Source organism: Pristis pectinata, chromosome 3, assembly GCF_009764475.1.
Source record: "Pristis pectinata isolate sPriPec2 chromosome 3, sPriPec2.1.pri, whole genome shotgun sequence".
Lineage (NCBI taxonomy): Eukaryota > Metazoa > Chordata > Chondrichthyes > Rhinopristiformes > Pristidae > Pristis > Pristis pectinata.
In genome coordinates, this window is record NC_067407.1 from 34,808,196 (window position 1) to 34,825,771 (window position 17,576).

The 17,576-nt window shown below is 40.1% G+C and overlaps 1 protein-coding gene across 12 annotated transcripts in view; it reads right to left on the bottom strand.

Moving 5' to 3' along the window:
* nfia (nuclear factor I/A) overlaps positions 1 to 17,576 on the bottom strand; it is a 617,449-nt gene that overhangs the window by 167,786 nt on the left and 432,087 nt on the right. For all 12 annotated transcript variants that reach the window (XM_052010740.1, XM_052010745.1, XM_052010741.1 and 9 more), the window contains one exon: positions 4,629 to 4,703. In XM_052010740.1, coding sequence (XP_051866700.1) covers positions 4,629 to 4,703 — 75 coding nt within the window. The remainder of the gene's footprint in view (positions 1 to 4,628; positions 4,704 to 17,576) is intronic.

The window sequence follows — 17,576 nt, forward strand, 5'->3', positions numbered from 1 at the left end:
CTTCGTCACAGTAGATGTGAGTGCTACCGGGCGACAGTCATTGAGGCAGCTCACCCTACTCTTCTTGGGCACTGGTATGATTGATGCCCTTTTGAAGCAGGTGGGATCCTCCGACTGTAGTGAGAGGTTGAAGATGTCCTTGAACACTCCAGCCAGTTGGTCGGCACAGATTTTCAGCACCCTGCCAAGTACACCGTCGGGGCCTGATGCCTTGCAAGGTTTCACCCTCTTGAAAGAAGTTCTGACGTCGGCCTCCGAGACAGATCACAGGGTCCATAAAACCATAGAACCATAGAACCATACAGCACAAAACAGGTCCTTCGGCCCACCGTGTTGTGCCATCCATCAGACCACCCTCACACTACCTAACCCCTTCCTCCCGCATATCCCTCCATATGCCTATCCAACAAGCTCTTGAACCTGTTCAATGTATTTGCCTCCACCACCACCCCAGGCAGTGCATTCCATGCACCAACCACTCTTTGGGTGAAAAACCTCCCTCTGACATCTCCCCTGAACCTCCCACCCATAACCTTAAAGCCATGACCTCTCGTCTTGAGCATTGGTGCCCTGGGAAGGAGGCGCTGACTGTCTACTCTATCTATTCCTCTCAATATTTTATATACCTCTATCATGTTTCCTCTCATCCTCCTCCTTTCCAGTGAATAAAGCCCTAGCACCTTAAGCCTCTCCTCATATTCAATACTCTCCAATCCAGGCAGCATCCTGGTAAATCTCCTCTGCACCCTCTCCAATGCCTCCACATCCTTCCTCTAATGAGGTCGCCAGATGCTGCAGGGATTCACACAGGCGTAGTGTTATTCTCCCTTTCAAAGCGTGCATAGAAGGTGCTGAGCTCTTTGGGGAGTGAAGCATCACTTCCATTTATGCTGTTAGGTTTCGCCTTATAGGAAGTAATGGCATGCAAACCCTGCCACAGCTGTCAAGCATCCGATTGTGTCTCTAACTTCACATGAAATTGCCTTTTCACTCTCACGATGGCCTTCCATAGGTCATATCTGGACTTCTTGTAGGTTTTTAGATTGCCAGTCTTGAATGCCACACATCTAACCCTCAGAAGACTGTGAATCTCCTAGTTCATCCAGGGCTTCTGGTTTGGGAAGACTCGGTATGTTCTTGAAGGCACACACTCATCTACACAGGTCTTGATGAAGTTGGTGATGGCCGTGGCGTATCCATTCAGATCTGAAGATGAATCCCTGAATAGGTCCAGTCCACCATTCAAAGCATGAAACTACTGGACTGTTGTAAAAACCCAACCAGTTCACTGGTATCCTTGAGGAAAGGAAATTTGTCGTCTTTAACTGGTCTGGACTAAATGTAACTCCAGACCCACAAATGTGGTTGGCTTAACTGTGTCCAAAATGGCTCAGCAGGCCTCTCAGTTCAAATGGCAATTCAAGAATCCCATAAATGTATAAATTTAAATCCCGCAACCAACATGGAACTATCCATTTGTATTTTTCCCTTCATAAAGTGTTTACATTTTTCAGTGTAAGAGCACTATATAACTGTGAGTTGCTGCTGTTTTTGTTCACTTACTGCAAGAAGTATCCAGGCTTTGATATTTGGCATTTGAAGAAGGTGATGGGAATGATCCCAACTGAGATTGGAAGATGGGAGGGTCTGTGCACAAAAATTGCGCAAATGGAAAATTAACAAGGGCAAGAACTCCATAGTCGTCGGTTTGAACAGAGTGAAACAAATCCCACCGTGTTTTATTGCCCTTCTCAATGTTTGCAGTTGGGTAAATTTCCACAAAGGGTCTGACCCCCAAATTTTAACTAACTCTTGTCAGGCATCATATGTTAGATGCCAGAAGACCAGCTCTGTATTGCCAACATTTTCTGTTTCCTGGGAGCAGTTGATATGCTCAACTCAAAGCAATGGTTTGATTGTGCTCCCAAAAGAACAGAAAATGTGGAGAAGTATTGTGGGTGTCTATTTCTCATTAAAAAATCCTGCTCACAGTGGGAGAAACTCTTTGGCGAAATCCAAGTGCAATAACTTGCGACTCGCGTCAATGATGTGACATCTTCCCACTGTGCCTCAATAAGTAATGAGGACATTCAGGAGATTTTGGTTATTACTGTGAGTTTTTAAAAGCTGGTTAGTGACTGAGGCTGAGGGACAAAAAGACCACAAGGTCAGTTTATATCAACAGGATGTGCTGCAGATTAAAAGCAAAAGAAGATTTGAAATGGGAACCGCAGAGACCAATGTTACGCTGATGAAAGTGAATGGACACCCATTCTATTTTGGGGGTAATTGTTATTCAAGATCATTGCTGAGATTCAGTAAGTGCTTAGCAAAAATAATTTCAACACAATAGCTCTGTTCAGAAGATGTCAAAAAGCAGTACTAAATTTTCACGATCCTCTGGAATTAAAATAACAAGCATATTCCTGGAGAAACTATGTTTTATCCTGCGATTACGTCAAAATATTGGGCACTAGCAGTTACCTTCTTGATAAACCTATTCAGGGTACCGTATCTGAGTTAAATATCAGCTGAACATAGTGCACTTTAGGAGGATCTGTAAACCCCAGGTTGCTATACTAAATAGCTAACTAAGAATGGGGTTGCACTGCTGATTTCCTGCACATTGAGGGGAGGCATTCTGCAACAACAATCCAAGCTTGTTTGCTCCGTCGCAGTCTACATTTCTGGTGGGCAGAAGTGTGGTCTCATTGTGATCTGGTTGACACACTGCAAGCCTAGGCACAAGAAGAAATTCACAGATGCCACTTGAAGCAGCAGCTGCAGCTTCTGATTGCTGGAAATTGATTCCTTTCACATCTACCACTTAGTTGTATGAGGTGTGAGGTGAAATAGGAGTCTGCCAGCTCAAAGCAGGTGACAACAAGAAGGTGTACCATATCTGGCTCGGTAGAACAATCAAGGGACCAGACATCGTGAATAAGGTCTGCAAAAACTATTCTCAGCCCAACGTTCTTCAGTTGTTTTATTAATGATTTTTCCTTCATCTACCTTTCACTGTCAGTATGAGTGTTTAGTTCTAGTCGCGTTATCCTCTGATGGAGCACATCCAGATATGGTCTAGCAGATAGTGGCATAATTGGCAGCACATACATGCTAGTTAACAAGTATGCCAATTAAGAGAACCCTCAGCCAACTCCACTTAATCTTCAGTGGAACATGTTGCGATAATCTCTCTCAGAAATGTAACTAGATGAACCACATCAATACTGTTGCTGCATAAGCTGGGCAGAGATTGGGTAGTTCCACTGTAAAGTAGTTCATGGTATGCAAGAATAAAACCACACTGGACTGGGACTGGACAGGGTTAACAGACCAGATAATTCCTTCCTGCTCTTGTCATAAGTATTTCTCTGACACTTCTCATCATGAAAAGCATGGCTTTAACTTCTACAGACAGGGCTAATTCAATAACAGAGGAAGTTTGGAAGTCCATTGCCAGGAAATGGCCATGTTCCATGACTATCTCCTTGCTGATGTATAAGTGGCACAGACACGGCTCCTGTGATTTGTCCAGGAAATTGTACCAGTTTCTAAGAAGTTGGGCTCTTGTATCAGTGCCAAGCCTTCACTCCAGGTGCAGCTGGCTCTTCTCTCTGGATAACTCCTTAGTTAACCTGCCCTGAGGACATATTTAAGGAATGCCCATTCTATTCAAAGACTACTATTGCCAAGTGCAGGTAAACTTTCAGGATAGAATGGGAGCAAAGATAAAAGGTGAACTAATTATGAACTGAAACAAACAATACTCAAGTATTACTAGCAGACAGGATTAAGGTAAATATGTAGGCATTTTACAAGTATGTTATGGACAAAAGAAAAACCAGGGAAAGAGTAGAGCCCACTATGGACAACAGGGGCAAACTGTACATGGAGCCAGAAGGTATAGGTGAGGTCCTAAATGAATACTTTTCATTGATATTCACAAAGGAAGTGGACTTTGCAGTTGGAAATTCATTGAAGGGAAGGTGATTTTTTGTGCAAGTCTCCATAAATAAAAAGGAGGTACTCAAAGTCTTAGTGGGTTTAAAGGTGGATCAATCCACAGGACTGGATAGGATTTATCCCATGGTGCTATGGGAGGCAAGGGAAAAGATTGCTGCAGCTCTGGCTGAGATCTTTAAATCTTCGTGGGCCACAAGTGAGGTACCAGATGACTAGAGGATGGCAAAATGGTTCCGCTTTTCAAAAAGGGCAGTAGCGAAAGCCTAGTAATTACAGACCTGGAAGCCTAACACCCTATGTTCCACAGGAATCAAGTGCTGGGATCCTTGCTGTTTATAATAAGTGAATATAGCGAATGATTTGAACAGGGCAGAACAATACAGCTCAGGAACAGGCCACAGTAAAACAAAGCATTTAAATATGACTACGGCATTTTAATTTAGTGACTTTGAGATATCTGAACTAGAACTAGAGCTGAAATTTCATCTGTACCTCCACCACAAACGAATATCCAGTTCCTAATCTAGCTACAGGACTAGAAATAGTTGTCTCAGTATCAGTGGGAGTAGCACATTATGTCCCTTCAGGTCTCTCCCATCAACAATGCTGAGTTCTCAGACCTTTTAGAATCATATCTGTTTGTAGAAGCTGGCTTCACTTACTTTGTGACACTCTCACCAGCTCAGCAACACTGAACACGCCTGATGTGACAAAGCTGTCTTGGAAGCCCAAGTGCCCTGCAAAACAAGAGAATAAAGAAAAGTAAGCTGCTATAGAACAGGAAGTTTAAAAGATAGGTTTGTGTGCTTCACAACAGAGTGTGGCCACCTTAAATTTAAAGAACAAAATGTGGATCGTTATTAAAAGTGACCGCACTGTCAATTAACCAAATGAAGTAAATAATCCAGTCAAATGCATGCTTTAAAGAAGAGAGACCCAGCTTCAAAAGAAAGCTGTCCAGCAACAGAACAACCGTTCTTAAAGTGGGTTGGTTAAAATAATCTTGTGAGATCAAAGATATAAAGATAATCACCATCAAATCTGGTCCAAAATTACAGTACCATGTAGAGATTTTTTTTAATAAGAAAGTTTTCCACAACATTTTTCCCATTGTTTTCCTTAAGGAAATTTTAAACAATATTTCTGCCAGTTGCCATTAGCATAATGTATATACGGCTGCTGATTCATGCATTTTTTCAAGATAAGTTGGTTGCTTGTAGGTTCTTAAATTTGCCTGGCTTCAATACTGTTTTGTGCCTGTGGGAAAATGATGCATTTCATTGCTGTCAGTGGAGTAAAATACCAAACACCGCACATAATGGCCCCCAGACCGATTTCACTCATTTTATTGCCTTAACCATAATTTAGTGTCCAGTTGCTGGGAAAGGAATATAGGGGAGTAGATTATGAATCTTCTGGTAGAACTATCGTCAGTGCTGATTTGTCCTGTTCCAATTTTTCTCACATTCGGGGCCTTTAACAAGCATGTTCAAACTTATCATAGCTCAGCATCTCATGACAATGTAATTTCTTTTTAAAAACAAGAGATCACTTTTGGTTCTATGGTTGCATTCACAACTTGGGGTCTGAAGGATGAGAGATCATGGTCAATCCCAGCAAGTATTGTACATTAGAATTGTCAAAGAGTTACTAGGCTATTTTGAACTTCTCATCCACATTTTATAATGGCAAGAGAAATTTTTGGAGGAACGTTCGCTGTGATGCAGCAGGGATATCATAGGACTTATAAGCTGTCTGAAATGCTATGACATGACCAAACAAGGTTAAAAAAAAGTTCAGGTGTTAAACTACATAAGTGTTAAATTCCCACCGGACTCCCACCATGATTCCAGCTGCTCAGTCCATTATTAAGAATTATGAGGCCAAAAATTTGCAGATTTAGGTAACAACAGGCACAATAGTATGCCCAATCAAACATTTTTTTCAGACAGACACGAGATAGCAGATGCTGAAACGTGGAGCAAAAAACGAGCTGCTGGAGGAACTCAGTGGGTCATGCAGCAGCTGTGGAGGGAAATGGACAGTCAATGTTTCGGATTGAGACCCTTCATCTTTTCAGGCTTCTTTTTGGTTCCCATTGAGTGGGGGCTGATGAAGTACTTCAGACTCTTGGAAAAAAAAGTGGTAGATTCTTTCTGTAATCCAGTAAGTGGGCAGTTGCAACTGGAATAACTGTCCCAATTGGCAAGTAATCTGGATACCAATTCAGTGGTGCAATGTCCCTCATTGCTCTAGGAGTCGTTGAAACTCTCTCCCTCAAAGGATGGTGGAAGCACAGCCTGAATATTTCTAAGGCAGAGGTAAATAGATACTTGAGAATTAAGGGGCAAAACATCAGCATGGATAAAAGAGAATGCAGAGTTGAGGTTTCAGGCAGATCAGCCATGATTCTAATGAATGAACTTAACATTGCAAAAGAGAAGGCATACAATATTGCAGTAAAGGAGAGGGCATACAATATTGCAAAAATTAGTGGGAAGCTAAAGCATTGGGAAACTTTTAAAAACCAACAGAAGGCAACTAAAAAAGCAATAAGGGGAGAAAAGATGAAATATGAAGGTAAGCTAATCAATAATATAAAATAGGACACCAAAAGATTTTTCAGATATATAAAGAGTAAATGAGAGGCAAGAGTGGACATCGGACCACTGGAAAATGATGCCAGAGAGGTAGTAATGAGGAACAAAGAAATGGCTGACGAACTGAGTAAGTATTTTGCATCAGTCTTCATTGTGGAAGACACCAGCAACATGCCAGAAATTCGAGAGAGTCGGGGGCAGAAGTGAACGTAGTCGTTATTACTAAGGAGAAGGTGCTTGGGAAGCTGAAAGGTCTGAAGGTGGATAAGTCACCTGGACCAGATGGACTACACCCCAGGGTTCTGAAAGAGGTAGCTGAAGAGATTGTGGAGGCATTAGTAGTGATCTTTCAAGAATCACTAGATTCAGGAATGGTTCCAGAGAACTGGAAAATTGCAAATGTCACTCCATTCTTTAAGAAGGGAGGCAGGCAGAAGACAGGAAATTATAGGCCAGTTAGCCTGACACCAGTGGTTGGTAAGATGTTAGTGTCCATTATTAAGGATGAGGTTTCAGGGTACTTGGAAGCACATGATAAAATAGGCTGAAGTCAGCATGGTTTCCTTAAGGGGAGATCTTATCTGGCAAATCTGTTGGAATTCTTTGAGGAAGTAACAGGCAGGATAGACAAAGGAGAGTCAGTGGATGTTGTTTACTTGGATTTTCAGAAGGCCTTTGACAAGGTGCCGCACATGAGGCTGCTAAACAAGATAGGAACCCAAAGTATTACAGGAAAGGTACTTGCATGGATAGAAGATTAGCTGACTGGCAGAAGGCAAAGAGTGGGAATAGAAGGGGCCTTTTCTGGTTGGCTGCCAGTGACTAGTGGTGTTCCACAGGAGTCAGTGTTGGGTCCACTACTTTTCACATTATATTTTAATGATCTGCATGATGGAATTGATGGCTTTGTGGCCAGGTTTGCAGATGATACAAAGATAGGTGGAGGAGCAGGTAGTGTTGAAGACGCAGGGAGTCTGCAGAAGTACTTGGATGGGTTGGGGGAATGGGCAAAGAAGTGGCAGATGGAATAGTGTAGGGAAGTGTACACTCATGCACTTTGGTAGAAGGAATAAAGGCATAGACTATTTTCTAAACGGGAAGCAAATTCAGAAATCAGAGGTGCAAAGGGACTTGGAAGTCCTGGTGCAGGATTCCCTAAAGGTTAATTTGCAGGTTGAGTCGGTAGTAAGGAAGGCAAATGCAATGCTAGCATTTATTTCAAGAGGACTAGGATATAAAAGCAAGGATGTAACGCTGAGGCTTTACAAGGCATTGGTCAGACCACACTTGAAGTACTGTGAGCAGTTTGGGCCCCATATTGAAGGAAGGATGTGCTAGCATTGGAGATGGTCCAGAGGAGGTTTACGAGAATGATCCTGGGTATAAAAGGGTTAATGTATGAGGAGCGTTTGATGGGCTCTGGGCCTGTAATCGACGGAGTTTAGAAGGATGGGGGGGATCTTGTTGAAACCTACCTAATATTGAAAGGCCCGGATAGAGTAGACTTGGAGAGGATGTTTCCAGTAGTGGGAGGGTCTAGGACCAGAGGGCACAGCCTCAGGATAGACGGACATCCCTTTAGAACAGAGATGAGGAGGAATTTCTTTAGCCAGAGGGTGGTGAATCAGTGGAATTCATTGCCACAGACAGCTGTGGAGGCCAAGTTATTGGGTATATTTAAAGTGGAGGTTGATAGGTTCTTGATTAGTAAGGGCGTTAAAGGTTATAGGGAGAAGGCAGGAGAATGGGTTTGAGAGGGAAAAATAAATCAGCCATGATGGAATGGTGGAGCATACTCGAGGGGATGAATGGCCTAATTTTGCTCCTATGTCTTATGGTCTTGTCATCAGAAAAATGTTAGAGGCTATTATTATAAATATTACAACAGGGTGTTAAGAAAAAGTAATCAGGTAAAGTCAATGTGATTTTTGAACAAAAAACTATGTTTGACGAATCTATTGAAGTTGTTTGAAGAAGTTACATGTGCTGTGGATAAAGGGGAATTATGGATTTATGATACTTAGATTTCCAGAAGACATTTCATTAGGTGCAATATCAAAGGTTACTGTGGAAAATAAAAGCTTGTGGTGCAGGATGTAACATATTGATGAGAACTGAACAGACATAAATGGGTCTTTTTCTGGTTGATGAGATGTAATAAGTGGTATCTCACAGGGGTCAGTGCTGGGGCTCATCATTTTACAATTTATGTATGTTTATCCACATTATTTTTTCAAAAAAAAAGAGTAATTGCAGAGTTCTGAGATACAGAAGGATCTTAGTGTCTCAGCGTATGATTTACAAAAGGCTAGTATGCTGTCCATTAATTAGGAAACTAACTGATTATTATGGTTTATTGTGAGGGGAATGGAAAAATAGGGAAGTTATGCCTCAGTTATGTAAGTTATTGGTGAGATAACATCAGGAGTATTGATCTCCAGAAGTAGGTTACAAAATATGGAGACTGCCACAGGTAGGATGGTTAATCTTCTACTGGTTTTCTTTCCCACTTTGATGGATCAGACTTATTTTTATTAATTTTTGGGATCTGGACAATGCTGGAAAGGCCAGCATTTATTGCCCATCCCTAAGCACCCTGCTGCAGTGCTTCTAGTGATAGGACTCCACCATGTGTCATTTAGAAGCAAGTTCCAGGGCTTAGATCCAGTGACACTGGAGGAACATTTCCAGGTAAGGATGGCGTGCAACTTGGAGGGGAACCCGGAGCTGGTGGTGTTCCCATATATTTCTTGCCCTCATCTTTCTTGGTGGTAAAAGTCATGGGTTTTGGAGATGTTGTGGGAGAAACCTGAGCAACTGCAGTGAATGTTGCAGCTGGTACACACTACAGCCACTGTCAGCAGTGGTGGAGGGGATGAATGTTTAGGGCAGTGGATGGGTATCAATCAAGCGGGCTGATTTTCTTGGATGGTGCCAGATTTCCTGAGAGTTGATGCAGCCCTCATCCAGGCAAATGGAGAGAATTCTATCACTTTCCTGACGAGCCTTGTGGATGGTAGAAAGGCATCTGGGAGCGAAGGAGTCAGTCACACACTCCAGGATGCCCAGACTTTGACCTGCTCTTGTGGTTATGGTATTTATATGGTGAGTCAAGTTGAGTGTCTGTTCATTGGTGAGTCCCAGGATATTGATGGTGGGGGACTTGGGTATGGAAGTGCCATTGGATTTCAAAGGTAGGTGGTTATGGTCTTTATTGGAGACGGACACTGCCTGGTACTTTTGTGGTACAAATATTATTTGCCACTTGTTAGCCTATATCTGAACGTTGCCTAGCTCTTGCTACCTGCAATCATGGGCTGTCTTGTTCGCTGAGGATTTGCAAATGGAATTCAACACTGTGGATTCATCTGTGAACATCCCCACTTCTGACTATGATGAAAGAAAATTATTGATGAAGAATTGAAAATGGTTGGGCCTAAGACGCAGGTCTTAAAAACTCTTGCAGTAACATCTTGTTGCTAGGATCATTGACCTACAACAAGTACAACCATCTTCCTTTGTGTTAGGTATGACTCCAACCATTGCAGTATTTTCCTTTTGACACCCATTGACTTCAGTTTTACCAGAATATTTTGATGGCACTTGCAATCAAATACTATATTGATGTCAAGGGCAGTCACACTTATCTCACTGTGGAATTCAAACCTTTGGTCCATGTTTGGATCAAGGCTATGATGATATCCACAGATGAGTGGTCCTGACAAAACCCAACTGTTGATGACATTTTCTATCTTTTTTGCTGGTGATTGATTACATGGTATTTAACCAAATTAGATTTGTCCTGCTTTTTCTGAACAGGACATACTTGGTCAACCTGGTTCATTTATCTCTTCAAGGTGGAAATCTGCTATCCTTACCTGGTCTGGCCCAAGTACAACACCAGATCCACCCCATGTGGCTGACTTTTAAGAGCACTCTGAAGTGGCGGACCAAGCCACTCAGTTGAACCATTACCACTACATTCAATCAGAGCAAGAATAAAAGTTGATTGACCACCTGACAGAGGCACAAAATTTGGACATAGAAAATTCATTCCCAGCCCAGCTGAATATGCAAGCTCCTCCTGACAAACATCCAGGGACTGGTGCCTAAACTGGAAGAGCTGTTTCACAGATGAATTGAGCAATAGCCTGGTGTAATGGTACCCGCAGAATCAAACAATACAGACAGCGTGCCAAACTCCTCCATCACATTCCCTGTCTATGTCTTGTACCACAATGCACCAGGTATGGAGATACTTTGGTATTCAGACAGGTGTAGTCACCTTTGCAGTCCCCAATATTGCAGACTCCATGAATTCTCAAAGAAAGGTAAGGAATCCTCCTGCTGATCATTCAATATCCTCCCTTAACTGGTGAATTAGCACCCACCACGTGGAACAAACTTGAAAGAAGCACTGAGAGTATCATGGGTGAAGGTACCCAGGCAAGTACCTGCAACACCTTGCAGGTGATAATGCAACCTCTGGACAATGGTGTTGGAGAAAGCAAATGTTTTAGAGTGGTGATTGGGTGTCAAACAAACAGTACCCTTCAAGCAAGAGGGAGCTACAGGGTTAAACGTAACTTTAGGTGCCAAGCTGAAATGGGCACGTGCTATTAAGAAAAATTGGGAGAGACAGGTAATCTTGTATTGTTATTTTATACCTGTTCCAATCTTACATTCCTGCAGCAAGGAACAAGAAAATGGTAAGAGAAATGATATTCTTTAAGTTATTTTGCAGGGATAAAAATGAAAACACATTATTTAAATCCAAGTGCACAGTTTTATTTCTGTCCTATGCATCCTAACACCCTTTTTATAACAACACAATTTGTTTCTTTTTTCCTCCCCAAATTTCAGATTATTAACTGAATTTAAATTTCACAGCTGCCATTATGGGATTTAAACTTGGGTCTCTGCATGCTTTCTCCAGGCCTCTGGATTATGTGTCCAGTAAATTAATCACTATGCCACCCCCACACCTTTTAACTTTACAAGGTTACCTTATTTTTATTTTTATAAGATATATGCAGCAGAGAGTGTTATTTTGTTTTAAAGCTAATAGTCATTAAGCCAGATAGTTATGGATCTATACTACATTAGAAATACGTTATATCACTGATGTCTCTCAGGCCCATTTTGACTTTGTGCCCTTCACATTAGTGCATGTCTTCCTCAAATAATCTAACAGGTAATTTTAAAAATGATTTTTTACTCAGCCATTTGACTGGTGATTCTACAAGCATGGAATTTTGGTTGAATTTACAAGACTAGTTGTTGGACTAACTGGACATTTTAAAAGTTGTGACACAGGCCAGCACCCTTTACACTGAATAAATATTTTGTCTTTTACTAAAGCTTTCCATGGAGGGGATAAATTCTTTCATGGTCCTACATATTATGGGACTGAAAAAAGTATGCTTGTAAATGTTATCATCATGTTCTCTTCCACTAAACTGTATTTATAGCTATCTGTTTTCCTTTTAAACCACTATTTTCTAGTTGGTTTATCCACTAACTCTTTTTCCATTCAATCCAGGAACACCATCTCTTCTTCATATCAGGGACCCCCTTTACTTACCATCTAACCTTACCCACTCCCTTGCTGATGATTCCACTTTACATTCAACATCTTGCTCAGATTACATGCTCTCAGGGTTTATAACTACCAGATTTCTTGCAACGTAATGGTTCAATCAATACATTTTGATCTTTTTAAGGCCATCAATAAAGTTAACTAAATCTTGTTTCACTCAGTTTCTCTACATTTGTTAAAAGCAGCCATCACATCTTATCTTTAATGACTCTCTTTAATAACTTTCTTAAAAAGTTAATGACTGCAAAATTAGTGCATACAGAAAGTTCACACGAATCGGTCCAGCAACGTGCTAAAAGTAGTGCCCAGAGCAATTTTCACGTTTTTATGTGCCTGATCATTATGACGTAGCACTGGTGATTTGATCACACATTTAAATGAAACAAACTGACTTTTCAGCCAAGGAACGCATTCTTTGATTTCTCTTTTGATACAAATCTGCTTTTAAATTGCTTTGGCATTTGAAACGACTGAGCTACAGCACAATTACTATACTGTATCTGTGGCAGCAAGAATCCTCTAAACACTTCACCTTTAGCCCCTTCCAAAACTCCAGCAACTGAAATCCAAACTGCATACATTGTGTTGTTATTTCAGCCTGAATGCAGCATAATTGAAAAGAGATGGGTCTGGTAGATATGCAAATCCAAAAACACCTTATGCCGGTATTTTTCTGGTTGTTAAATGCCAAGGGAGGGTCTGATCACTCAGCATAGAAAGTGAAAAGGAATGATTTTGGCAACTGAAATCAGCATAACCTTTTAACTGCCGCAGTCATGGTTGACTGTCCTTTGACCCAAGGAGATTATCCAGGATTTCAATGACAGCAGTTAGAACTGAGTGTTTTTGAATAGGGAACAATTATCACAGGCCAAGCAATAAAAGGCAGCAGAATCCCTGCCCAGATCAGAGTACTGATAGAAAATTGCTTCCTGTTTCTGATTTAATAGACTGTAATAATGAGAATTTTGAAAACAAAAAAGTGAAAATAGGGCTAAAATAACTGAATGCTCAACTTAAAGTCAGAGGTTCAGTTACCCATGATTACCCATGATTGTAGAATCTGAATACAATTCATTTATTTATGCTCCTATGGACTCATGATATTGGCCATGCATTTCTTACTGCACTACACTTATGTCTACAGTTATGCCCATTCATTTAGAATCAATGGGTTAAGAATTAACCTTTGAATTACTAACAAAGACTGAAATCTATTAACAAATCCACTGCAAACATCCAAATGTGTTTGCAGTAGCTCAGTATACTAGGGCTTCAAACACACTTTAGCAGTTTTTCTCAGTTATCCGTATCACGTACAACTATTTGAACACAAAGTATAATTCTTGAAGTACTTCTGTAAGCATAAATAATCGTTTAGTTTTAAAGCGTAATGTAATTTTTTTTATCTTCAATGTTTACCTGTTTTTTTTTTACTTTTACCTCCCTCATTTGTCCTAACATGCACCCCACCTCAACACCACTGAGCCCTCTCCCCTACACCCACCCCTCCCCTATTATCCTACACTTTGCTGCAAAACTAAACCAAGCTAGTAATCTCTGCTCAGATCTATTTCTGTCACTAAGATCTATAACTAATGCCCATAGTAACTTTTATTTCCTTCCAGAATTTGTGGGGAATCACAGCCAGATTGGATTCCACATTGGCTCTTTTTAGATTCATAAAGCTATACAGCATGGAAACAGGCCCTTCGGCCCAACTCATCCATGGCGACCATGATGCTTAGCTAAACTAATCCCATTTGCCTGCCTTTGGCCAATTTCCCTCTAAACCTTTCCTATCCATGTATCTGTCCAAATATCTTTTAAACATTGTAATTAGACCTGCCTCTACCACCTTTTCTGTTTGCATGTTTCAAGTATCATCATTCCTCTGTGTGAAAAACTTGCCCTTCAGATCCCCTTTAAATCTTTCCCCTCTCACTTTAAACCTATGCACTCAAGTTTTAGACTGCCGTATCTTGTGAAGAAGACTGTGACCATTCACTTTATCTATGCCCCTCATGATTTTATAAACCTCTATAAGGTTGCCCCTCAGCCTTCTTCACTCTGGGGAGAACAGCCCAGCTTATCCAATCTCTCCTTGTAACTCAAGCCCTCCAGTTCAGACAACATCCTTGTGAATGTTTTCTGCGCCCTCTCTAGTTTCGTCACATTGTTCCTATAGTGTGGCAACCAGGACTGCACACAATGCTCCAAGTGCAATCTAACCAGCATTTTGTCAAACTGTAACATGATGTCCTAAGTTTTCTACTCAATACCACAGCTGATGAAAGCAGGCATGCCAAAAACCTTCTTCATCACCCTGCCTAACTCTGTTACCTCTTTCAGGGAACTATGTACTCACACTGCTAGGTCTCTCTATTCAACAACACTCCCCAGGGCCCTGCCATTCATTGTTTATGTTAGTAGTACACCAACACAACTATCATCAAGTAATAACAGTTTTATAGGAATTTGCCAATTAGCAGGTGGCAGGAAATTCTTATGATAAAGATTCTGGCCTGACAATAGAGTGCACTGTTGAGAGCCCACTGTCTTTCAGATGAGATGTTAAACCTGTCAGCTTTGTCAGGTGCATCTCACTCAATATCACTAAAAACAAATGATTTGGTCCTTATCATATTGCTGCTTCCGGGAGCTTGTTGTGTACAAATTGGCTGCCATGTTTTCTACATTCAAATGGTGACTACATGTCTAAAGTAGTTCATTAGCTATAAATCTCTATGGGGCATCCTGAAAGGACTGCGTGAGGCACCATATAAATGCTAATCTTTCTTTCTAGAGGCTCTGCTTCACTGAGGATACAAAGATTGATAGCTCGCGTTGGTATGGACACAGACTTAAATGAGGATAAAAGATCAAAAACTAAATGATTCAAATTCAGTTTGAGATGATCACATTAGATCTTTTCAATGTGTGCAGTAACATGAATCAAAAGAACATAAAGAAACAAAAGCGAAGGCAAAAAAAGGCATTACATTTTACACTTAAAAAGAATGAAAAAAATACCCAATACTTTTGAGCTCTTCTACACTTCTGAACCCAAATTAAAATCGAAAGAGCATTGCTAATTCTTTACAGTTAAGGTTAAAGGCAGCATCATACAAATCTCACCTATGGTCCGGCATCATGTCAACTTGCTTTAACATAGTTTTGGTTACAAGATTAATCCAACACCTTTCAAATGTGCTAAGTTACAATCAGTTACAAATAATTTGTTGAATACTTTTGCAAAATGTTGGACTCTTGCCAGACCATAGTCAGATTTCTTATGACACTCTTTTTTACAAGCCATGAGCAAAGATAAAACATGACAAAAATGTGCTGCATTGCAACACAGGAATTTTGAATGTTTTAGATAAAATTGATTTTTTTTGTTACCATCATTGTAAGATCATTAATTCAACTAAAAAAATTAACTTCTGTGATATTTAGCATTAGTTAATATCTAATAGCCTGGCAAGGAGTAGTACGGCAACGCAATGGTGAACCCTGTAAATTTTCACCAAATCTGGGTATTCTGAATGAATGGTATTAATAAAGAAAGACACTGAAAACAAAATAAAAACACTATGTCAAGCAGTATTAAAGCTGAAAGAATGTTTGCATATTAGATTTAGCAAACTAGTATAACCTACAAACCATCTCGGGATGTTTCATACTTCGATTGAAGACCCCTGAGATTGGGTCGTTTAGTTAAGCTCTCATAGGGAAAATAATTTTTCCTATAAATTCATCACTGGTCTTTGGCACCAAATTCATAAAATGGTTGTATATGTGCATTCTGCTCCCCTTCCGAATTTGGTTCCACAGACTTGCCTGACAAGGTTTATATACTCTTAACTATAGGAGAGATGGACCTCAATGAAGTATGTAAAATTTCCTAGGCGGCCTATTATGGTAGATACTGAGAGGTTGTTTTCCCTGGGTGAAAAAATTAGATTACGGGTAGTAGTTCTGTTATAACGTCCAATTCCATGACTCAAATTGGTTATAATGCGATTGATGGATTAGGGAACACTATTTATATTATGCAGGCCGCAGTAGTTATAACATAAATAACTAATCGTGATCGGGAAAACCTGTTTAAATCTGTGCTTTGAAGGGAACTACAGCCTGTTCTGATTTAACGCAATTTTCAATAACATGACACTTCTCAGGAATGTAACTATTGCGTTGTAGCTGAACTATTTGTAAAAGTCATATTCTCAGAATAAGGGGCCAGCCATTTAGGATCATGGTGTATTTGTGTATGCTCATCCAAGTAAGTTTTATTGACAGGGGATGTAGTAACATCATCACTGGTATATATTTTATATGTACAGATATACAGTATGATGTAACCACCACATATAGGGAGTTCTTTGCTATTAAGAGTTGTTCAAATTTCGAAGCTCTTGTGTCCTTTGTAAGACCTCAGCAGTATCCAAGGCTCATGTTAGGGAAGGACTGGAATGAAGAAAAATATCTTCCCTCATAGGGCTGTGAATCTTTATAATTCTTGACCCCAGAGGGCTGAGGATGCTGAGTTATTCAATATACTTAAGGCAGAGATTGATAGATTTTTGGATACTAAGTGAATCAAAGAAGATGGGGATGCTGCAGGAAGGTAAAGTTAAGGGAGTCATGAGTTATTGATTGACAGAACAGCACCAAACAGCACCAAATAGTCAACTTTTTCATGCTCTTTTATATTTGTTCAAAACCTAATCTTTGATTGGAATTTTAGCATGTTTACTTCTTTAAGATTCTTAAATGTATGCTTTAATGTAATGTTACATAGCGCAAGCAATATCTGCTAACTGAAATTTCACTTAAATTCAACTTAAAGTGTCAAATATTTCTTCATAATTTCAAAAGAACTTGAAGAAGATGTGGGTCCAGAATTTAGGTGCACATTTCTAAGTAGCATAAATGCAGGTCGCATTGATTAAACTCAATTAGCGCTTTCTAATAGAAGGTCTTTGACCTGAAAAGTTCATTCTATTTTTCTCTCTCTAAGTTACTCCCTGACTGCTACATATTTCCAGCACTTCTATATATATATAGCGATACGAATTACCAAAGAGAATGCCCTAGTTTGCGCAACCTATCTCCAGGATATCCAGGATTTTCTGTTTTATTTCAAATTTCCAGTATCTGCAGTATTTTACTTTTGAACAAACACAACACCAGTCAGTAACCAATTTCTAGACTAACTGCTGCTAAATGCAGCAATTAATATAAGAACATTTCCATAAGGATAATTTTCAAGGGATAACACTACCTCATTATTCTTCTTTTGCACTATTTATTTATTTTTGTAACTTATAGTAATTTTCATGTCTTTATGTCTTGTACTGTACTGCTGCTGCAAAACAACAAATTTCACGATATATGTCAGTGAT